Raw genomic sequence first — 24,549 nt, 5'->3', positions numbered from 1 at the left:
GCTATGTGAGCATATAGGGGAGGGTACACAGGATGTTATACACGTGGAGGGCCAAGGCTGATGGGTATCTTTCTTCTGTCATGATCTAGTTCTGAAATAGAGTCTCTCACTAAACCTGAAGTTTAATGGTTTGGCTACATCAGCTGGCCAAGAAGCTTGAGGGATCTATCTGGTCCCACGAATTCACCCTCTGACATTGGAGGTACAGGGGTCAGCTACCACACCTGGCTCTGCCCTGCCCTGCCCTGCCTTTCTCTTCCCTTCCTTTTCCTCCCTCCCTTCCTTCTTTCCTTCCTTTCGTCCTTTCCTTAATGTGGGTTCTCAGTATCTGAACCCAGCCAGGCCCTCGTGTTTGCACAGGAGGCACCTTACGTAAACTGAGTCATCGCCCAGGCTCCGCTGTAATGGAGATTTTTAAATGAGGAAGGCTTCCTGGCTTGGGAAATATTTGGTTTCATATAGTTTGTGGTCAGTGAGCAGATGGACAGGTATTCCCTGATACTCAGTAGGGCGGCTCTCCCGAGTGTCTGCTGAGCAAGAAGTTCACAGGTATGAAGGAAACTAAGGGTGCTGGCAAGCACTGAGTGGTCACAGACATTTTCAGACTCCCTGTGTAAAGGGGTCCAACTTTCTGAATGAGTGGATCACATACCCAAGGCAGCGGCTTTCCTCATTATTGATTACCCACTTTAAGAGAAGACATCTGTTTGGAAGGGATGCGTCCTGACACCCCGAGTCTTAAGAGCCTGCCTTGCGTCTCCCCTAAGACAATCACCACACTGTAGGGTTGGGCTTTGTCTCTTGACTTTTATGCTTTTTTTCTTTTTAAGTTAATATAAAAATGGAAGGGGTGGGAAAGAAGGGGAAGAAAGGAAAGAAAGAGAGACTTAGAATTCCTGGTCAAAAAAGAAGTCACCCGTAGTTCTGCTGGTTTGGAGCGGTGTTTGAGGAGACAGGCTAGCTGAAGCACTAAGAAAGCACAGAGGTTTGGCACCTTACTGTGGAAAGACCTGCATATTGATTGGGCTCTATGCTTGTCAATTTCCCACTGCATCACGAAGAAACTATGAACCAGCTGGGCCCCCAACAAGAACTAAACAGGGCTCAAACCAGGCCTGAGAAACAGGAAGCAGGGTAGTCCCAGTGGCTACCACAGAGGAACTGACATGTGTCGGCAAACTCCCAGGAAACTGTCACCAGCCAAGACCTCTGGTGAGAAAAAGCAGTGCGATGCTTTACACATGGGTCTCACCTAGAGGGGGAACCAGCTCTCTGCCTATCAGAGGACACAGGCCAAGGCAGCCATGTTTAGGAAAGAAACAACAAGAACAGGAAGCAAGATCAGTCGTGACTATCTGTGCTTAGCTATTTTGGGTAAGAAATGGGAGCTCTAAAAAGGAATCTATTTTTTTATACTGAGAACTTTTCCTTTTAGATTCCTCTCCCCCCCCCATACAGTTTTTTTATTTTTTTCTTGCAGGATTCCTATAACATTTTTGTTTAGGAAAATCATACTTCGTTTCTGTTAGCCAATTAGCCAAGAAAGCGGGAGGCAGCACTGGGCTCCCTGTTTAGATGGGGCGGCAACAGCTAACCCAATGGTCAGCCACTCCATGAAGAAAGCACATGTGTGGGCTTGTCTCTCCTTTTAAAGTCTAACTAGACAGAGGTTGCTTGGTTTCAATGAGCTTACCAGTTTCTTCTTTTTGAAAATCACACCGAGGCTTGTCTCTCTCGAAAATTAAGGTAAGTGACTGAAAAGCAGAGGCCACGGGATAGTTCAGACCAGAGGCTGAGAACGCTAACTGCTGATGCTGATTGACAGAATGAAGCTTTCACTCACCCGTGGTTTTATGGGGAAATGAATAATACTCTTCCTAGACATTTACTATATGCAAAGACCTATCCTTCATTCTGCTTTGTTTGCTTCCCCCCCCCCCCCCCGTCCCTCTTGGACACGGTCTTATGTAGTCCAGGCTGATTTCAGAATTGCCCTATAACCGAACATGACCTTGAACTCCTGCTCCCCTGCCTCCACCTCTCCGTTAGGACTGCCAGCTCGGGCACACTTAAGGCGTTTTCTCATTACTGTCTTCCTTCTACTGTGGTTGTTAGCGTTGCTGTTTGCAGTGCTGGAGACGGAACTCAGGTTCTCGCAAATGCTAGGTGAGTGTTCTAGGGTGGAGCTATGGCTCCCCAGTCCCTACCTAAATTGTGAGGGTGCTCTCTTAAAAAAAAATCTGAGCGTGTGTATGGTGTGTCTGCCTGTGCTTATATGTGCAGAGGACAGAGGTCAGCATCAGGGCTCTCCCTTTGCGGAGTCCCTCACTGAACCTGAACGTGCCCGTTCTAGCAAGACTGGCTAGCCAGCAAGCCCCTGCGATCCTCTTGTCTCCAACACTAGGAGAACAGACGCCCTTGGCCGTACTCAGCTTTCCTGTGGATTCCGAGGATCTGAACTCAGGTCCCTGTGTTTGCAAAGCGTTGTGCTTTACCCACTGAGCCATCCTGCCCATCCCTTCCCATCTAATTCTTTTAGTCTAAAAGTATCTTTCCTTTTTAAGAACATTATATTAAGTCTTTCTTTCTTTATGTTATAATATCCTTAATTAGAGAAATAGAGTGTTGGCAAACACATTTCCATTTCAGTTCTCTTGAGTTTTTTGGGATTTTTGCTTTTGCTTTTGTTTTTTTTTTTAAACTGGTTCATGGGAACGACCAGTGCATTAAGAATATACACTTCATCACTCCATCCTCTTCCTCAAAGCACAGGACGATCCTTACAGCCTGAGTCCGAGCTGGACTTGAAAGCAGAAATGCAGAAGTCAGCAGCAGCAAGACTTTCAAGGACTCAGTCTAGGGCAGACAGGTAAAGAAAGGATCATGTTTTATTTTGCCTAAGAACACTGGAAGTCCTAAGGAGGTGGGGCAGAGGCAAATGAGGCAAAACAGAGGCTCGTCAGACGCCCCCCTGGCTAAGCCACACAAGGGCTGCTCTCAGCACAAACTCCACTCCATTGAAAGCACAACACCACGGATGAAAACTTCAACTAGCACACACTTCCTTCCGGCTCCCCACTACTGCCGCCGCCGCCTCGTGAAAGACGGAGTCAGAGATTGTAATCTGCAGTGAGTCAGCCTAAGAGGAAGGCCCCAAAGATGCAATAATGACTGGTGGCAAGGTAAGGGGAAGTGGGCAGTCCATCTAACCCAGTGCCCACCGAGAGGAAGGTAGGTGGCTTTGAGCCAAGGGAGGTCCCTAAGCCTTACACCAGCAGGCCATGAGAAGGCAAGGCTAGGGAGAAAGCTGAGAGAAGCTCCTCCCGCCAATGCCCAAGACGCAGCCAAGTGTACTGGTGTACACTGAAAAGTGTATCGAGAGCCCAGTGTAAGGGGATCGGAAACATTTCCTGAATGCTCAAAGTAGTGAATGGGTTCCACATGTTTGGGCTACCGAGGCTTCCCTACAGGTGACCTCCAGGACCTGCGGCTACCTGTAACAGCTGATTCTGTGGAAAGATGTGAAGCTCACCTTAAAATCTCATGTTGAGGGGCTGGGGACTTAGCTCAGTGGTAGAGCGCTTACCTAGGAAGCGCAAGGCCCTGGGTTCGGTCCCCAGCTCCGAAAAAAAAAAAGAACCAAAAAAAAAAAAAAAAAAATCTCACGTTGACCTGAAGGAATACACAGAACTGTGGTCCGGCGTTCTCACGGGGCAAAGTACAGAGATAACGGAGACCGCTCCGGCAATGCACACAGAGCCAGTGCCCACTAAGTAGAACTGGGAACGACGCTCGGTCGGAAGAGTGCTCGTCAATCCCCTGTGCTACCCCAGCACCTGAGAGATAGAAGCTAGAGGTGTGGACGTCCACGGTCATGCTCCACTGCATTAACCCCACAGAGGCAGTACCTTACACCATCAGAAAGCACCTGTGGCCTTTGCAGACTGTCACTGCCTACCATGCGTGGGGCTTGGGGCAGGTGCGTGGTTTGGCTGGCTATCTGCCGCCTCTGAGTGACACTCTCTTATGTGTAAAGCCGTAAGCATCTTTAAGATGCATAAATATTTCTCATACCGGCATCAACTAAGCATGAATCAGCTCTACCTGACAGAATAGGAAAGCAGCACACATCGTCAAAAGACAAGCCAAGGTAAATAATAATGAAGTCCTAATTCAGGGAACACTTTGACTCCGATGTGTTCTCCAGAAGACACCGGTACACAGAGTAGCAGACGTTCTCACAATACCAGCACTCTTCATTCTGTCGTTCGCTCTAAGCTGGACCACTTGGGCTCTGATCTTCCTTTCATGGCTTTCATGGCTCTGGGCTGCAGCCAGGGGCAGAGCTCCTGTCTGGCGCGCACAAGGCATCGGGGTGGGATTCCTAGCACTGGAGAAGAAATAACTCAACAAGCCCCAGATTGGGCTGTTCTTGCTTACTCTCCCATCTGGCTTCTCTGGTCACCTTTAAAAGGCTACCCTGAGTGCTAGAAATCTCTGGCTTCTGCGGGGGACCCTCACAGGCTCTGTGACAGTCGAGTCACAGGTTCCCACCCTTCCTCCCCACTCTGACCTCCTCGGGACCGAGGACAGGCCCTAAAGGAGCACTTAAGATTCTCCATGAAGTACACTGAGTCATTTGTAGTAATAACGCTGACATTTTTAAAGAACAGACCGCTCCAGCCATCATCTACTCCTCTAAAAGTATGAATTGAGTCACTCGGTATTGCAGAAGAGACTGAACCAGGAGACAGACCCCAAAATCTTGTTACGGTATCCACGCTTTCTCACTTTTCACAAATCCATACAGGATTCAGGGGCAACCTCAGACACATGATGCTGCTCTCCCTCCACTTCTGCCCTGGTGAACTTCTCAGATAAAGAAGCTCTACTGAAAGGCAAAAAAAAAAAAAAAAAAAAGCTATTCTCACGAGAATATGACCCAGAGCAGAACTGGGCAAACACTCAGCTCCACCAGGAGGGGCCATGCCCTTCCAACTGTATCACAGGGATTCAATCCAGGTGAGGTAAGAAAGTAGAGAAAGAGCCAGGCCCAGGGACCTGCCGCTAATTCGCCTAGCCAACCTTCAGGTGAACACCGTTTACCCGTAGTTTTATTATCTACGGTCACACTCTCTTGCTTGCTTGATTCCGTTTTTGTTTCCGAAAAAGAGGTCCCATTGTGTGGCTCGGTGTGGCCTTTGAGTCACTAACTAGCTCAGGACTGACCTCAAACGATCAACGGTACAATCATCTCTTTAGAGAATGTTTGCAGCAGTTCTCACAGCAGAGTTGGAAACCTGTGACAAAAACCTGAAAGACTTCAGAGTCTCGGATACTCAGCTATCTGGCCTCTGACGGGAAACAAAACAAAACAGTTGACAAGCTGTTGATCAACAGTTGACTAGCAGTTGGCGGAAGGAGAGCGATCTCTCTCTAAGACAACAGGGGAGAACCCAAGTAGGCCTACTACCAAAAGCCCAGTCAATGCCTTCAGTTTAGAAAGACGAAAGGTTGGGGAGAACTGGCACCATCTTCATTCCATCACAGCGTCACGCTGAATAAGATCTCTTCTAGCTGGGCAGAGATTAGACTCGGGCCTTAATATGTTGAAAGATCCAGTGGGTTGGGAGGATGGCCACCAATGGGGGAGTCCCCAAGAGCACATCCTCTCCACTGTTCCTCCACTGCACCTCAGTGTCTCTGAAGATCTTTGCCCGCTCTTGATCCTGGGATCTGAAATCAGAGTACTTCCCCTGATTCTAAAAGCAAAGACACCCTGCCCAAAGGCAGTCAAGGCCCCTGCGATCTTTTTAATATCAGCCCTGTGCACTGGACAGTTACTGCCTACGAATCCCAGGGCCAGTCTCATCTAATAAGTAAATATTACTCTTGCCCTAGGCCTGGTCCCAGGGCTAAGTGAGATAGAGTTCAAATGTCTGCTCGCCTCTAACGCTTCTCCCTTTCCCAGCGATGGTATTTGGAGAGTAACAGAGGACAGCCTTGTTAGGAAACTTTCCTTCATATTAGCTAAGGGTTTAAGTTTTTTTTTTTTTTTCCCGGGGCTCCTAGGAAAAATAAGCCCACTCTATCATTGCAATAAAAATAAGCTCAAGTTTTAATTTGGCTTTTTCCCCCTCTCCTATCATTTGGTTCTTTGAAGATTCTTCCAAATTATAATCCAAAAATAAGAGTGCTATAATTTTTAGAAAAGCTATGTTTATTTAACTTTTATAGCTAGCCACCCCAAGAACCAAGCTATAATATTTTATATTCATGTTCAGTTATGAAGACCCAGACTGTTTAAAAAAAAAATACCCAAACCAGAGAGTCTTAGTTTATTTAGTCTGGCTTCCTTAACATGAAGTTCTTCTTGTTCTTAAAATATTCAGCTCTGGCTGAATTCCAAAGCAGACATAAGCCTACTTCAGGTGTTTTTGAAGAGGCTGTAAGAGAATTAGATTGAAATATAAAACCCGTGATCACAAATGTTAAGAAGCTTACTGTATTTGAAGAATGGAACCAGGTTTCCCACCACAATTATAAAAATTAACACGTCTGTTTACTTGATCCCATTGGATCTCAGTAGCACGCTACCATTCCCAACATTTGCTAACAGACAGCTAATTGGTTCAGTCATTAGGACTCTCTAACAGTTTTGAAATCTGAAATGGACTAAATGGGGAGCCATCCCTCCCCATGTGGATTACTTTAGCAATCACTTTAATGGCCAACCGAATCGGTCATTAAAATTGCATAGGAACTCTTTAAATGATGTTAAACTATAAACTCTTCCACCCACCACAGTATCTGAGGTAATAAAAAAAAACTGGTTCTTTTGGCAAGACTCTAACAAAGATCACACACATTTGGTGTGTTTTCACAGTACTTTTACTCTAACATGTAGTTATTTGACAGTTTAAAGTGGTAACGAGGACGGGAAACTGAAGCCACCAAAACTCCAAGGTGAAATGAGTTGGGGAAGGTCACGCTACGCTTTGAAAGCTCAAAGGAAACCCTGCCGCATGCTGGCGTTTCTGTACTCCCAAGACTGCACGGCGAACAGAACATCACCTCAGAGGGCCACAGGTGTGTGCAAAAGGAAACCCTAACTATACACTCACTAACTGAAGAGAAGTGACTGAAGAAGTTATTCGCAATGGGGGGGGGGGTGTTTGAGCCTTGCACTTAGACTCAGGGGCTTCACTGCCGGATAGCGAATAAATCAGCGGACCTCCTGCCCAAATACAGCCTCTTGCACCAGCACACCCTCTGCTAGGAGCAGCCGGCCTGAACAGTCCTGCAACCCCTCTCGCCGCTCCCAAGGTGGGGCGTGATGTAAATAGGAAGCTTGCTTCCCGCCCACGAAAAACAAAACAAAACAAAATATTCTCCCAGCCCCACCCCCACGAAGACAGCCAGGGGAAACCCGGTGGGCACCGCAAGGAGCTGCCACTCACCAGCGTTGTAAAAACGGTCCAGCACGGTGGTTTCCCCAAAGTCCAGCTTCCCGAAATGCAGGGTCTCCAGGGTGGCGCCCACCGCCTCGCACGCCTCCCGCAGGCTCTGCAGGGCCTCGCTCTCCGCCACCACCAGCTGCCCCTGGCTCGCCTCGTTGATCACATACGCCACGGTGGTACGCCGGCCGCCCCCGCTGCCAGAGTTGCCCCGGCCTCGGGTGGCGCTGCTCCCGGGGGCGGTGGTAGGGCAGCTGGTGCCAGGAGCCGCCGCGCTCTCCACGTTCCAGAAACTGCCCGGCGGTGGTGGCGGCGGCGGCATAAGCAAGGGCTGCAGGCTCGGCTCGCCCTCCGCCGCCGTCGCCGCTCCTCCTCCCCTCCGGCAGCTGCCGCCCTCCGGGATGGGGCAGAAACCCGCGGACAAAATGGGCGGCACGGAGAAAGTGATGCCCTCGCCGGCTTCGGTGCCCATCTCTACCTGCCGAGCTGCCACGGCGGCGACCCCGGGGTCTCCAGTCCTGACGCACCGTCTGGCCAGCCACAGCTCCGGGCTGCTCCGAGCGCGCCGGGCTAGGCAGCTGCCATCGCGCGCCGCGCCTTCGCCGCCCCGCCGCCGCCTCCGCTCGGGCGCCCGGTCCCCCGGGGCCACGCCGCTGCCCGGCGGCGGCTCGCCCCTCCTCGGCGCCTCCGTGGCCACGCCGCTCGCCCGCTGCAGGGTGGAGAGTCCACGGGGTGGGGACGCCGGCCGCGGCGAGCGGGAAGGGATAGAGCTTCCTCCTCTTGGCGGGCGGACCAGTCGGCGGCCAACCTGCGCAGCCCGGCGGCTCAAGGGCGCCGCGCTGGGGGAGCCGCAAGCTGTCGCTTGCCGAGCGCCGGCCGGGCGAGGGCGCCCTCTGGGTGCTGCGCTACCTGGAGAACACCTTACGCGCGGTGGGCGGGCTGCCCCGGGGCCGCGTCCCGGAACCGCGGTGGCCGCTCCCGAAAGGACCCGCCTCTCAGCTCCGCCGCAGCTCCCTTGCACCGACTCGGTCTCCTCCTTCCTTCCCTTCCTCTTTCACCGGCTCGCCGCGCCCTCCGAGTCCCAGCGACTGTCTCGCAGCCGCCCGTCCTCTCGGCTACCCGCCTCTGGCCGCCCACTCGTTGCTGCACGGAGAGCCAGGGCCCGCCCCTGGGGAGGGAGCTGCTGGGAAGCTGCAGCCTGGACCGAACCCACTGCTCCGGGACCTCAGAGAACCGGGAAAGAAGGCTGAAGCTCCGCGCGCGCCCCGCTGCGGGACGGCGCGAAAGAAGCGTCTCTAACCCGCACGGTCTGGGTCAGCCCGCCAGGCGTTTGCAGCGCTGGGCTCAGCCACGGCGCCTCGCCCGCACGGGTCGGCTGGTGGGCAGCGCGCACTCGGACCGCGCGTGGCGCTGGAAGCCCCGTGGCTACACGCGTGCCGAGAAGCGGGAGGATCCAACAATCGTCCTACAGCCCAGGCCTTAAGTGGAAAGTGGTTTATAAGTGACAGGGGCGCTAAATTTAGAAGTGGTTGGCTAAATTTATCGTGGCAGCCGCTGGTACTTTTCATTGTAAAATTTCCAGTTGCTTACGCTGTTGTCGTTAATGAGTAATTGATTGGCTCCAGGGTGCTGAATGATTTAATATTCTCATATAGCATCCTAAAGACACCCCTCCCGCAAAATGCCACATACCCAAGATAGGAAATACATGGGGAAATTATCATCCAAAGTTGAGACAGTGAAGTCGATCTATTTCATTTTTAAAAACTGAACCACACACAGAAGAAACGGGTGGGTTGTTTGAATGTAAAGAAAAAGGCTCGCGCTTATTTTGGGAAGCAAAACCAGATGTGCGAATTCCCAGAGAACTCTGTCGGAATGCTGCAGGTCGTTTTAGGAAAACCAAAGCAAGCTGCACTACGTAAAGGATTTGGATTGCCTAACTTGAGGTTAGTAAGACATAAAAGAGGCAAAATGCAAATTGATGTCAAGCTCCCCCAACGCCTTACTTAACACAGCATTAAGTAAGGGGAATCTGGAGGGAAGGGACACAGTCAGACCAGAGCAATGCCTAATTCTTAAATTTGTTACAGCATTTTATTGATAGTTTCCAAATTATAACGTCCTTTTTAAATAACTTTATTGTACTCCCAAGCAAACTGGAAGCCTGGGAGACTCGTCTGTCCCTCCAATACCTTTAAAACCGTCACCAAGTCCATTTTCTAGTGAATGGCATGGTAACATCCGGACATCACCAGGCTGTTTTACGTGTGCTTCTTAAATTTCCCTGTTTAGATGAGTCTGGAAGGAAAAAAAAAAAAAAAAACACCGAGAGTCAACACAAGGACCCCATTACACCAGGCAAATTTTATACCTATTAAGAATGGAACTGAGTGCTTAATACATATTAGGGCAAGTATTTTACAACATAGGAATGCAACTAACTTCAGGATTAGGATTCAGAAATCTAAAAGGAATGGGACTGGAGAAATGGCTCTGTGTTTCTGAGGAGAACACTGACTACTCTTCCAGAGGTCCTGAGTTCAATTCCCAGCAACCACATGGTGGCTCACAGCCATCTGTAATAGGACCCTATGGCCTCTTCTGGTGTGTCTGAAGAGATCGACAGTGTATTCACATACAGAAAATAAATAAATCTTTTTTTAAAAAAATTCTAAAGGGAAAAAGTTATAAAATCAATTAACAAAATCTTTCCATGGCAGATGTAGGGTAGACAAATAAAATGTTATCTGACACCAATATATCACAATCATGAGTTTCTAAAAATAGGGAAAAGATAAAAAGAATTTCTATTTTAAGATGTGTTTTATTTGTCTGCCTGCAGGCATTTGCGTGTGAGTGCAGGTGAACTTCAAGAGTAGTGGGTGTCAGTTCCCCTGGAGCTGGAGTTACAGGTGGTTGTGAACAGCTCGATGTGGGTGCTGGGAACTAAATTCTGATCGTGCACAAGAGTAGTATGGATTCTTAACTAATGAGCCATCACTCCTGCCCCGAAAAAGGGTCTTTAGAAAGAAACATAAAGTCATATACAATTCATGATCATGGGACTATAAGCGACTCTTGCCTGTGTAAAACGAAATTCTCCTCTATTGGTAACAAGATAAGGACAAATTATAACCACGTTCATTAAATGTCTTGGCGAAATCCTGACGTTTTCCAGCACACTTTTTGAGACTGGATGTAAGAAAATAAGACACTCTTAACTGTAGGCTTACATTTAAAAAAAAAAAAACAAACCTACTTTAATAAGTGTTCTTAAACGCTTCAACCTCCCGTATGGCCCATCAATCAAAGGTAGGGGAGGAAGATAGTTAACAGGACAAGGGGGAGGGTGGACCTGTTGAGAAGTCATTCTTTGGAGTGTTTCCATTCTTCCTTATCAACAATCCACTCAAACCAGCAGCAGTGGCTCTGTCCAGAAGAACCCGAGAGGCCCCACCAGTGGGCACCAGTCTGCTGAAGTAGCAAGAAGCAGCCTGGACGCCTCCAGAAATCCTTCGGTGCCTTTCTCTCTACAAAATCACCACAAGCGAAGATCTGTGAAGAAAACCAGCCGAACCAATGCCAGAGCGTCATCGACGTCAGTGAAGCCCAACCAATGCCAGGGTGTCATCCACTGTCTGTCTGATGGGTCATACTTATACTCTTTCCAAACACTACATGTCCTCTCAAGCGTCTGCTCCAGCAAAACGGAACATGCCCTTTGACCAGACAGCTTCCAGAAACACATCACAGGACACAATGGAGTCTCCAATGAAACCAGAAGTTCCCACTTCACTCATTGCTGGTGGAATGGGAAATAATGAAAATCAGGTGTGTGCTGTCACGTGCCTGTAATCCCAGCACTTGGTAAGCTGAGCAAAAAAGACCACAGATTTGAAACTAGTCTAGAGTACCTAGTAAGAACTTGCCCTAAAACATAGCTACCTACCCACCTACTTATATACCTACATACACTCACACAACAACTATAAAGAGAGATTGTTAATATCTAGCAAAAATGGGGCTGGAGAGATGGCTCGGTGGTTAAGAGCACAGCCTGCTCTTCCAGAGGTCCTGAGTTCAATTTACAGCAACCACATGGTGGCTCACAACCATCTATAGTGGGATCTGGTGCCCTCTTCTGGCGTTTCTGAAGACAACTGTAGTGTGCTCATATATAATAAATCTTTAAAATATCTAGCAAAATACATATACACTTATGCTTATAAAAATGTATCTCAAGAGTTGGGGACACACAGCACCAGAACCTGAGTTAGGTAGGAGCCCCTCTCCTACCCCAGCACCTGAAAAGTCAGGCGCACAGTTTGTACCTGCAATGGCAGCACTGGGTACCAGGAGAGGGCAGAGACTGGTGGATCACTAAAGCTCATTGGCTGGCCATCCTAGACAAATTGAAGAGCTCCAGGTCTAATAAGAGACTGTCTCAAAAACTAAAATGGGATGTGGTTGACCTCTGGCTTCTATATACACTTGTATATGTGCCAAATACACAGATGCACACACATAAACATACACCCTGTCCCCGCACCCCCCCACACACACACGGAGAGGGAGAGGGAGAGAGATAGTTTTTCAAGTGAGTAAAAACCCAAACTTACATCTCACTTCCTTAAGCAAATGGCAGCATGCTGTCCACATTTTGTTCTTTTGAAACATGGTTTTAACTCCTTGAGAATTTCATACAACAATTTTCGAGTGAATTCATCCCCTCTGTGTTTCTTTTAAATATTCCTCTATAAGTAGTGAAGGACGAGGGGAAAAGGGACAATGAAAGAGATGCGCCTTCTGATAAGAAGGAATTTCTAGGTAATGACAAGACAAACAGGGCCAGCGGTCCTTGGGTGAGCAGGGAATGATTAGAATTCCTCTAGGCTGAGGCAGTTAGATTCCAAGGGCAGGAAGCAGAGAAGGATTTCAGGAATGTGTGTGCACAACTCTTGTGGAAGTCTATTCAGCACACCTATAGGATAAAAAAACAAACAAACAAAAGATTCAATTCTGGCAAGAGTCACTTCTGGGCGTGGCATTAAGTATCAGGGAGGTCTGAAATGGACACTTTCCTCAGCTGACCCAGAGCCAGGGATAACTAATGCTCCACCCGATCCTGCCTGGTCAGGGTAGAGACCTTAGAGAATACATGGAACAGTTGAAACATCCCAAATTACCACACCGTAAAAGTGAAACCAAAGCATTCTAAAGGATATGTTAGGTGTACCCTAGGCTAGCTTAAAAACCAGAAAGTTCACCTGTAAGTAACTATTCGCGTATAAGAAAAACCAAATCAGAAAACCTACACTTTTGAAAAGCCTTAACGAGACTATTCAGTGGGTAAAACACACACGACATGTACGGAATCTTACGAACAAGAGCAAAAAATGATGACATAATAAAGACTAGTAAAATACAGTCACAGAAATGACCAGACGATGTAGCGAAGACTTTAGTTGTTATTAGGTATTGAAAATAGAGGATGCAATGAACCCATGAGCATATTACAAAGCAAGGCAAAACAGAATGGATTGGAATGGTGAGGAAACTGTGTCTAAAATTTGTTTGGTTTTGGTTTTTGAGACAAGAGTTTCTCTGTGTAGCATTTGCTGTCTTTGAACTCACTCTGTAGACCAGGCTGCTCCTAAACTCAGAGATCTGCCTGTGTCCCAGATGCTAGGACTAAAGGTTTGCACTACCATGCCCAAGTTAAAACTTATTTTTGATTAGATGCAACTAACGACAGATTAGACACCATGGAAGACCAGACTTGAGTAGTAGAAGCAATATATAAATACATATATTTTTTACAATGTAACATTTTACCGCAGGACTCCCCTAAGTATAAGATCTACTAAGAGGACTTACATAGCTCATACTAGAGGACTTACATGTGGTTCATACTTACGTCCAGAGGAAATCAGGCACAAAATTTTTGCTAGGAATTTTCCCAGTAAAGTCACGCAGGACATGTTTCCCTCAGCAGTATGTAGCAGTGCCTGTGAAGCATCAATACCTGGAAAGCTCAGACTGGGAACCCAGGAGTTCACAAAGATACAGGACTCCATAAGAAAAGGAGGTGCCCTGCCTGAATTGTGCTCTGTGCACAGTTTAGGCACAGCGAGCTATTTTTAGCAGGGGATGAAGGAAATACTCAGAAATCCAACCTTGAATGCTGACCTTTCTAAGAATAGCAGCCTCCAGTCAGCTATGTTGACTCTTCTCTGAGAATTTCCAAGCTGTACAGCGTAAAGTGTGTTGTTTACTGAAGTCACTTGTGATTCAATGGAAATGTTTGTGTTATAAGAGTTGTAGGAATAATAATAAAAGCGATGAGTGGATAATCAAAGACCTTATGGCGGAAGAAAGATAAGAATGATAGAAATGCCCACAGCAGTAGTTTAAAATGTAGAAAAGACAAACACAGCTCACAGAGACAGAAAGGGGGTCAGTTCTCTGTAGTTCTCTAGAGAGGGCAAGTTGGCCCCGCAATGTGTATAATGGATTTGTTAATGTACAAGATTGTCAGATGACTTCATTGAAGTTGTTACATGGGCGCATACATCTTTGCCTATGTGCTGGAGTATACAGTGAGTTGGGCATGATGATATAGGTCCCAGCATTCAAGTAGAAGCAGTGGTGTAGAATCGCGTGTTCGAGGCCAGCCTGTGCTGCAACAGTGAGTTCTGGGCAACAGTGAGAACTTGTTTCAAAATTAACTAATGGAAGTCTGTCCATTCATAGTATGTAAAAACTCAAAACAGTGGGAAGAGCGGAAATAGAGAAGATATTATTATCATTAAAACTTTATCAAGACATTAATAATTATTATTAAATCTTATTTTAATAACATTTAACAATGTATATAATATTTTGATAGTTAAAATTAATACTATCTAACAATAATTGTTAAATGTTATCAAAATATTATTTAATTGATTGTGCTGTTTTATTAGCTTAAATAAAATTAATTAATTATTAATTATTAAATCAATTATTAATTATTAATATCATTAAAACAAATATTAAGAGATTATTAAAACATTTCTTATTTTGTAGATTTTGACTCTGGAATGTGATGTTATTCATAGTTTTAATAGTAGAGGTTAGAAAAGGATGCCGTAAAAATAAAACAATACTGTTAACCTAGGATGTGTCCCATCGATAGGCCATATCGTAAGACAGTCCACAGAGGCTACAGCCAAACATGAGAGAATTCGAACAGAGATAAGGACAATAAACCCAACTAACTGAAACACACCATACACTTTAAATTCAAGAACTAATAAAGAACCCACAAAAGCGAATTGGTTGATGATGGAAAATACTGTGCACTGACCAGAAGAAGGAGCAGGATTAACTGTTTATGTCACATTCTACAGCTGCATTGTGAACTGGACACATCGGTGCCATCCTGTGATACCAGAACTCAGGAAGCTGAGACTGTAGTGTCATGAGTTCAAGGCCTTCCAGGATTACGCAGTAAAGCCCTGACCCAAAAAGAAAAGGAAAAAAGCATGCACGTCCCAGCTGTTTCCAAGAGTACCCCATAAAGTTTCTCTCCATGAATGCAGCCTAGTGAATAATGAACAAATGATCGGATTAACATATGAACGGATAGTTTTAAGTCTCTTGATAGAAGGCCGAACCACTATTAGCCTATGAAATAGTTTCACTTAAATTCAAATAAGGTTTCTGGATCAAAATAATTTTATTCATGAGTACACAGTAGCTGTCTTCAGACACACCAGAAGAGGGCGTCTGATCCCATCACAGAGGGTTGCGAGCCACCATGTGGTTGCTGGGAATTAAACTCAGGACCGCTGGAAAAGCAGTCAGTGCTCTTAACCACTGAGCCATCTCTCTAGCCCCAAAATAATTTTAATAGAGGACAAAGGAACATGGGAAAGTAATTATATAACAGGGATGCAAGCAAAATTCAAACTTCAACAAAAAAGATACATGTATGCCCTTGTTTACTCTGGCTTTTGATACAAAATATATATAATTGGGTCATTTAGTTATAAAATTTATTTATATGTGCATATGCTCTACATATACACTAAAATCAGTAAAATCCTAAATGAAACTAGAAGGAAAATAAATTTGTGTAGAGTATAAACAGGAATCGAGATGGCGAGACAGAGAAATCAATCTCAAACGAACCAGGCTTGCTTTCGTGGCACTGGGAGGCTGCTGAGGGAGGCAAAAACTGCCTTAGTGAGGGTTCTACTGCTGTGAACAGACACCGTGACCAAGGCAAGTCTTATAAAGGACAACATTTAACTCAGGCTGGCTTACAGGTTCAGAGGTTCAGCCCATTATCATCAAAGCAGAAACATGGCAGCATCCAGGCAGGCCTGGTATAGGAGGAGCTGAGAGTTCTACATCTTCATCTGCAGGCTGCTAGCAGAATACTGGCTTCCAAGCAGCTAGGATGAGGGCCTTAAAGCCCACACCCACAGTGACACACCTATTCCAGCAAGGCCATACCTACTCCAACAGGGCTACAACTTCTAATAGGACCATCCTTGGGCCGAGCATGTACAAACCATTACAAACACCAATAGTCTTACTCTGTCTTACTTACCCTGTCTGCTGAAATAGTCACCTGCCGGGCAAGGTATGTTCAATGGGATAATAACGGCATGGCAGTTATAGGGTAATCAATCACTCACTGCTTGGATTTGACAACTTCTCCATAGGAAAGAATTTCATTGCTGGTACTTTAGTCCTAGTGAAAAGTCCATCACTGGGGAACTCAGAAGCCCTAGATTGGAAACAATTACTGTTATTTTGTAAAATGGTCATGTTATGAACTCACCTTCTAAATAGTTATATTTATAGCCGTAGACAAGGGCTTCTTTCAACCTTGGTTGAAGAAGCAACTTTCTGGAGTGGGCAGCAGTCAATGAGGAGATACGCAACTATCAAAAGGCTAAGGATAAGAGACTCTGTGTTCAGCCCTAAATGGGTCAACTATATATAATCCCACCACCGCCAGAAGGAATGTGACGAGAGCTGTGAAGTAGAACAGAATGCTATAGAATTCATCTTCTGGACATAACACAGATACTGCAATCATGAACCCTCAGCAGCATTGGCTAACTGCATAAGACCTGTGCAAAATCAAGTCAGCCAAAATCCCAGCATGGATCAGGTGGAGAATCCCCAGGCCCCCACCTGTTAGTGAGAAGCTACAGGCAGTGGGTAATTGCTGGGAGGGAGAATCAGTCTTTGTTGAAAATGTGGTCACTAGGAGGCCTTCCATGTTCCAGTAGATGGCACCACACTCAGGCACACATGAGCAGCACTAACTGGTCTAGTGGGTTAGTAGAAACAAGAGCAAAGGTCTGAAGAGATGGCTCAGCAGTTAAGAGAACTGGCTGTTCTTCCAAAGGTCCTGAGTTCAGTTCCCACCAACCACATGAGGCTCACAACCGTCTGGAGTGAGATCCAATGCCCTCTTCTGGTCTGGTTTGAAAACAGCTATAGTGTACCAATGTAAAATAGAAATCTTTAAGGAAAAAAAAAGTTGGAAGTTGGGATGGGATGGGGTAGATACGATGTATATCATATTTCATTGTATACGTGTAAGAAAGTATCAAGAATAAAGATAACATGGAAAGAAATAGAAAAAGAAATAGCATTACATAGAGAAATTCTTTGCTAATAAACATTACAGGTATGCAGTAGGGAGAAGTAAACATACTAGTAGTCTCTCTACTTTTGTTCATGTTTAAATTTCTCCACTCTGAGAATAATAATAAATAATAATATAATAAAATAATGAATAAATAATAATTAAATAATAACAATCTGGAAAGATTTCAAAAAACATTGAAATAATAGCGTTTTATCATAAACATGCATGGGAAAACTGAACGCCTAAAACAGATAAACTTATTTGACCTTAATTTGTAAAGGTAATGAATTTCAAACTCAACTAACTTGATCTTCTGACAAACAGATTCTAAATTTTATGTAAAAGTGAATAGTTAAAAGTAACCGGTATAATTTTAAAGAAAGGTGAAAAGGGTATACTTCCCTACTTTTTCTGAAATCAGGACATTGTGTGTGTGTGTGTGTGTGTGTGTACATGTGTGTATTTCAGATAGATAGATAGATAGATAGATAGATAGATAGATAGATAGATAGGTAGATGGATAGATAGATGATAGATAAATAGATGATAGGTAGGTAGATAGATGATAGGTGGGTGGATGGATAGGTAGATGACAGATAAATAGATGATAGATAGATAGATGATAGATAGGTAGGTAGGTAGATAGATAGATGATAGACAGATAGATAGATGATAGATAGATGATAGATGATAGATGATAGATAGATGATAGATGATAGATAGATGATAGATAGATAGATAAATGATAGATTAGATGATAGATAGATGATAGATAGATGATAGATGATAGATAGATGATAGATAGATAGATAGATAGATAGATAGATGATAGATAGATAATGATAGATGGATAGATGATAGATAGATGATAAATGATAGGTAGATAGATGATAGATAGATGATAGATGATAGATAGATAAATGATAGATAGATAGATAGATAGATAGATAGATAGATAGATAGATAGATAGATAGGAGATATTTTAAGTAAATCCCAAAGCAGTAAGTTGCAAAAGGACAAAAGTGTGGAAGACATAGGGATGAACAATGAACTCGTTTCTTTGGCATGATCAGGGAGAGACATATCTTCCCTGACATACGTGATGTTTACTATATTCTACATACTTGAAGCAAGTATAACTTAATATACAACATAATATATAACTCTACATAAATGAGACCAGTATAACTTTGCATTTTCTTTTATTTTCTCTCCTTGAGAATTTTGCCCTGACTTACAACCATTCTGGCTTTTCATAGATTTTTATCTCTTCTACTTAACTATCGGTTCTGCTCTCTGTATTTTTGTGTGTTTGTTTGGGGGAGTTGTTTGTTTGTTTGCTTGCTTTGTTTCGAGTCAGGGTTTCTCTGTGAAGCCCGGGCTGTCCTGGAACTCACCCTGTAGACCATGCTGGCTTTGAACTCAGAGATCTGCCTGCCTCTGCCTCCTAAGTACTAGGATTAAAGGTGTGCACCACAGTGCCCAGCTAATTTTTAAGTAGTATTTTTTAGTTATTCTTTGAAATTTTTGCACACACATATGATGTATCATAAGCATATCTACCCTACAATCTACCTTCCACTTCTGCTCGAGTACCCACTAGGTACCTCCCTCCTGGCTTCACTTCCTCCTTTGGTTTGTTTTTAAACCCACTGGATGAAGCTAGTGCTTCCCACATGTTCACGGGTGCACTATCCACTGGAGAATGGACGACCTTTTAGTGGCCACCTGCCAGAGAGTAACAATTGCCAAGAGTTCCCGAGCTACATGAGGCCGGGGGAACCCCTCCCCCTCCCTCCCCTCCCCTCCCTCCCTGTCCCGCTCTGCTCTGCTCCTCCCCTCCTCTCCCCTCCCCATTCGGGGTTTCTAAATGGCTTAGTCTTATGCAGGTCTTGTACAGGTAACCGTGGCTGCTATGAATTCACGTGCGCTTCAGCCACGTCCTGATTCACATTATTGTGTTTAGTATTTCCATGTTTCACTACCAAGAAAAACAGTAAAACTATTTCTTTAAAAATTAAGCTTTGTTCAGTCCTCAGCTCCGGAAAAAAACAAAACAAAACAAAACAAAACAAAACAAAACAAAACAAAACAAACCCTGAGAAGTAACCTTGGAAGACTGACTCAGGAGGATTGTTTGAGCCCAGAAGTTTAATGTCTGCCCGGGTACAGCTTTGTTTAAAAGACGGAAGGGCCAGCTAAGCCCAATGTCCTAGGTTCAGTCCCTGTAATCTATAGAGTAAGAGAAATCCAGCTCCCACAATTTGCCTTCTGACCTCCACAGGTGAGCCATTACTCATGCCCTTTCTCCACAATATTTAAAAAAGGATAAATAGATGTCATTTTTTTATGTAGCAGGGGATGGCCTTGTCAGGCATCAATGGGAGAAGAAGCCCTTGGCCCTGTGAAGGCTCGATGCCCCAGTGTAGGGGAATGCCAGGGTAGGGAGGTGTGAGTGGGTAGGTGGGTGGGGGAAGCAACTTCATAGAAGCAGGGGGATGGGGGGGATAGGATAGGGGGTTTCCGGAGGGGAAACCGGGAAAGGGGCTAACATTTGAAATGTAAATAAAGAAAATATCCAACTTTTTTTTTTTAAAGGAAAAAAAATAAATGTAATTTAAAAAAAGTCCTTAAAAAAAAAAAAAAGGCTTCTCTTTTGTGCTATGTGCCCTGCACTGCTGACACGGAAGGAAGACTTTAAGATTGCATTTGATTTAGTTAGTTAGTTAGTTAGTTAGATAGTTAAATTGTTTTGTTTTGTTGGAAACAGGGTTTCTATGTGTAGCTTTGGCTGTCCTGGAACCAGCGCTGTGGAAGAGGCTGGCCTCAAACTTGTAGAGATTCGTCTGTTTCCGCTTCCCCAATGCTGAGATTAAAGACATGCACCACAACTGCCTAGCTTTCGACTTTAAAACTTGTTTTAAAGGGCTAAATCTGTGTTTTCTATTTCCATGAACATTTATTTAGGCTTTGCAGAGAAAATATTTTCATTATTTTCCCTCAGAAGTTTACTGAATGCTCTAAATCCACATGAATTTTTCTCATCCACCAACTAGGTCTCTGCTTGTTTGTTTTTCCTTCTGCGTGCCCTTTAAGCGTGGATTGGTTTAACAGGAAGACGATGTGAATTCCCTTGAAAATAAGACGCTTAATATTTGGCATTCGTAAGCGTTTCATTACTGTTTATAACTTGTGGCCTTGACTTGTTCTGAATGATGATCAAGAAAAGATAGAGAGAAAAACAAGTACCTTTGCTCAAGTGAAACAACATCGCCTTTCGTCTTTAATAATTCTTTATTGGGTTTTATTAAATATATGTGTAGTTTTGATCAACACAATACTATATAGTCATAATATTACTTTCTACTGGTATTAATAGTAAATAAATATAATTAAATTTAGAAAATAATCACAAAACCATAGGTCAGTAAAAATATTTTAATTGAAATTTCAGTTTACATATATATGTGCAATGACATACCATAAGGAAGTTAATGGAATAGTTTTGAGTATAGCTGTAGAAAAGTATAACAATTAGCAAAAAAATCCAGAGGAGAATAAAAGAACGGAATGAAGAGTCTAAAGAGAACAAGAAATGATACTATTTTCTAAAAGTTAAATTTAAATACTTTTACAACCTGGTAAGTAGGCGTCTCTAAGCCCTTGGTGTATAGATGTTCAGAGACGGTGCTGATAGGCTGTGCTTCTATGTCATTTGCATAAATCCCATAATCCCCACGAAGAGTGGGGTTGACATAACTTGCTTATAGCATTTACAGCAAAAGTGGAAAAATTTCCAAGATGAGGTTACAAAAAACCCTTTAACGAATGTCCTCTTGTTTATCCCCATTCTTTCTCTCTGTCTCTCTGTCTCTCTTCCTCTCTCTCCCTCTCCCTCTCCCTCTCTCTCTCTGAGAAAAGCCATTTGACACATCGTGAACTACCTTCTGTGGTGGGTAACTGGGGATGTCTCTGGCCATTAGCCCACAGGAAGGGAATCCAACCAACAATGACGTGCATGAGCCAAGGCGGTCTTGTCAAGCTTTCAGGTAAGGACTGAACCCTGCCTCACTCCTTGATGGCAGCCTTGTGACAGAATGGCTTTTTAATCCAGAAACACGGTGAGATAATAAATGGTTGTTTTCAAGTGTTACGATTAGGGAAAAATTGTTACATGCCCATAGTTAACTACTAAAGTAATCAAACAGGTATCGCTTTTAGCATCTACTGGGTACACTTAAGAGCAATACATGGGTTTTCTTTTTAGTTTTGAATGATACTAATTTTCAATAAACTTGAACTTACATCATTTTGCAGCTACTGAAGTGTCTGAGAACATAGTCTAAGGGGCAATGATATGTGTTGAGGGTAGGAATTTTCATAAATCATTGTAAGTAAAACTTAGCAAAGAGAATCCTCATTCTGAGTGATGGTAAAAGAGGCTCTGAGGGGGGGTTGGGGATTTAGCTCAGTGGTAGAGCGCTTGCCTAGCAAGCGCAAGGCCCTGGGTTCGGTCCCCAGCTCCGAAAAAAAGAAAAGGAAAAAAAAAAAAAAAGAGGCTCTGAGGGAATAGGACCTAGAAGGTTCCCTTTTGGATGAACCGAGGATTAAGCTAGCCTAGAAAGCACACAACTGAAATTACCTCTGCTGACTGAGAACTGACAGTTACTTACTCCTGCCATTTACTTAACCCTCCCCACCTTTCGAGGTAAGATGCTATCACGACGGAACTGTAAAGGAGCCCATCATCATGACCTTGTGCTTCAGCTGAGTTGAGCTTGCAGACGTGGTGTCTACTTAGCATCTCTCCTGCCACCCAGACAAGGCTGGACGGTCAACACGAACAGCCAATGGCTGAAAGGAGACCTGAAGGTATCAAACTCTCTCAATCACGGAAGAATAGGACTTAGGCTCAGTCTGAGGTCTGTGACTTAAGCCTTGTTCTCTCGATGGTGGTCTTTCTTAAAGCAAAGGGAAAAATACATGTATATTCTGCTATGCTCACACTAAATCAGGTACCTGAAGCTTTAGTTTGATAGGGTTGCTGTTGTTCTTCCTCTTCCTCCTCCTTTTCCTCCTCCTCTTCCTCTTCCTCTTCCTCCTCCTCTTCCTCTTCCTCCTCTTCCTCTTTTTCTTCTTCCTATGAGTGAAATAGATTTCCTATACCCGCAGTCTTACTAAGATTCTAGTTTCTTACTGTGATAAGATATGCATTCTATAAAATTTACCACTTAGCCCTTCTAAGGGTACGGTTTTGTGACAGTACACTTGTATCGTTGTGTAAGCACCGCCATTTACTCCCAGTACTTTTGCATCTTATCCAACACAAGTTTCATCCCCACCAAGCAATATAACTTCCCCTTCCCTCCTCCCTGTTTCACCAATCACCACTGACTCTGGGTACTGCATATAAATGAACACACACGGCGTTTGTTCTCTCTCGACTGCTTTATTTAACGTAGTATGATACCTTCAAAGTTCATCCATTCAAGAATACCCTTTGCAGACACCAAACCCCGACACTAGTGCTGATGCCAAGATGTGCTTGCTGACAGGAGCCTGGCATGGCTGTCCTCTGCAAGGTTCTGCCAGCGCCTGACCGAAACAGATGCAGATGCTTACCATCTGCAACCATCGGACTGAGCCCGGGAACCCCAATGGAAGAGTTAGGGGAAGGACTAAAGGAGCTGAAGGGGTTTGCAACCCCATAGGAAGAACAACAATATCATCCAACCAGTTCCCCCCTCCTGAGCTCCTAGGGACTAAACCACCAACCAATCAGTACACATGGAGGGACCCATGGCTCCAGATGCATATGTACCAGAGGATGGCATTGTCTGGCCTCAGTGAGAGGGCATGCACTTGGACCTGTGAGGACCTCTGGGGCTTGATGTTCCAGAGAAAGGGAATACTAGAGGGGTGAGGTGGGAGTGGGTGGGTGGAGGAGCACCCTCTTAGGGGCGAAGGGGAGGGGAGATAGTGGGGGGGTTCATGGAGGGGGGAACGAGAAGGGGCACAACATTCGAAATGTAAATAAATAAAATAATTAATAATAAAAATATCCTTTGTCTTAAATCTAAATAGCACCCCCTATTCTGTACTTATTACATTTCATTTTACCTGGTCATTTCCTATCATAGTCCTATTATAGCAAAAGCATTATGAGAGGATAATTTATGAACAACAGATATTATTTCTCATTCCCTGGAGTCTGTGGTCAAGATACAAGCAGGTCCAGCAGTGGCGAGAGCTCAGTTCTTGGTTCACAAACAGGTGGAATCTTCTTGCTGAGTTCTCCTATGATAAAATGGGGAAAGCCCCCCCCCCCTCTCTCTCTCTCTCTCTCTCTCCTTTCCTTGGTTTCAAAGCCACTGGTCTCACACTGGCTCTACCTTCTAGGACCCTCCATTGTATTGTTGGCTACACTCAATATATGAGTTTGGGTTGTAGCAAAGTCATCGTGATCATCTGTCAGGAATCAGTTGGCTGGCTTCTACCTCCGTGCTCTCGTGAGCAACACAGTGCTACACTTAAAATACGCGAGTTTCTACTTTCAATTTTAAATATATAGCCCAAAGTGGACTTCTTGGATTATGCCATAATTCTGTGTTCTTTTTTCTTTAAAGACATCCTCTCACTATGTATCTGTGATGGTTTGTGTATGCTTGGCCCAGGGAGTGGCACTATTAGAAGGTGTGGCCTTGTTGGAGTAGGTGTGTCACTGAGGCTTCAGACTCTCCACCCTAGCTCCCTGGAAGTCAGTCTTCCACTAGCGGCCTTCAGATGCAGAACTCTCAGCTCTGTCTGTGCCACACCTACCTAGATGCTGCCCGCTCCTGCCTTAATGATGATGGACTGAACCTCTGAACCTGTAAGCCAGACCCATTTAAATGTTGTCCTTTATAAGACTTGCATTGCTGGAGAGATGGCTCAGGGGTTAAGAGCAGTGGCTGCTTTTCCAGAGGTCCTGAGTTCATTCCCAGCAACCACGTGGTGCCTTACAACCATCTGTAATGGGATCCAATGCCGTCTTCTGGTGTGTCTGAAAATAGCTACAGTGTACTCATATAAATATAATAATAAATAAATCTTTTAAAAAATAAATAAGACTTGCATTGGTCTTAGTATCTGTTCACAGCAGTAAAACCCTAACTAAGACAATATCCCAGGCTGGTCACCAACTTGTAATCCTCCTGCCTCAGCCTCTAAGCGCTTACTTAGATGACAGAAGTGTGCTGTCGTGTCCAGATCTATGTTTAATTCTTTTGAGGAACTGCTACGCCATTTTTCTCACTGGTCTGTACCATTTCCCGTTCCACATGTTCAAAGTCTCCTAACGAGGAAGGGTGACTGAAAAACAATCGAGGGACAATGTAAAAATGGGCAAGGTAGATAATTATCTCTTAATTATGGACTCTTGGAGCTTGGAGCGC

The 24,549-nt window shown here is 44.7% G+C and overlaps 1 protein-coding gene and 1 long non-coding RNA gene across 5 annotated transcripts in view; both read right to left on the bottom strand.

Moving 5' to 3' along the window:
- Map3k5 (mitogen-activated protein kinase kinase kinase 5) overlaps positions 1 to 8,584 on the bottom strand; it is a 207,858-nt gene extending 199,274 nt beyond the window's left edge. The window contains exon 1 of one of the 2 annotated variants that reach the window (XM_087575895.1): positions 7,461 to 8,584. In XM_087575895.1, the coding sequence (XP_087432021.1) occupies positions 7,461 to 7,929 (469 nt within the window). In that variant the 5' untranslated portion in view covers positions 7,930 to 8,584. 2 annotated transcript variants of the gene reach the window in all.
- Positions 8,585 to 9,535: 951 nt separating this feature from the next.
- LOC102547411 (uncharacterized) lies at positions 9,536 to 13,555 on the bottom strand. Of its 3 annotated transcripts, none has more exons than XR_015649082.1 (4): positions 13,378 to 13,555; positions 12,080 to 12,441; positions 10,816 to 11,262; positions 9,536 to 9,758 (listed from the first exon to the last, which is right to left on the bottom strand). It is a non-coding gene; the product is annotated as an uncharacterized LOC102547411 (long non-coding RNA). The 3 variants fall into 3 exon arrangements; XR_015649081.1 differs by having other exon boundaries at positions 10,816 to 11,015; XR_015649083.1 differs by having other exon boundaries at positions 10,816 to 10,990.
- Positions 13,556 to 24,549: the final 10,994 nt, after the last annotated feature.

The sequence above is a fragment of the Rattus norvegicus genome, chromosome 1 (genome assembly GCF_021556685.1).
Source record: "Rattus norvegicus strain SHRSP/BbbUtx chromosome 1, alternate assembly SHRSP_T2T, whole genome shotgun sequence".
NCBI classification, from domain to species: domain Eukaryota; kingdom Metazoa; phylum Chordata; class Mammalia; order Rodentia; family Muridae; genus Rattus; species Rattus norvegicus.
This window is presented reverse-complemented; position numbering and strand designations above follow the sequence as displayed.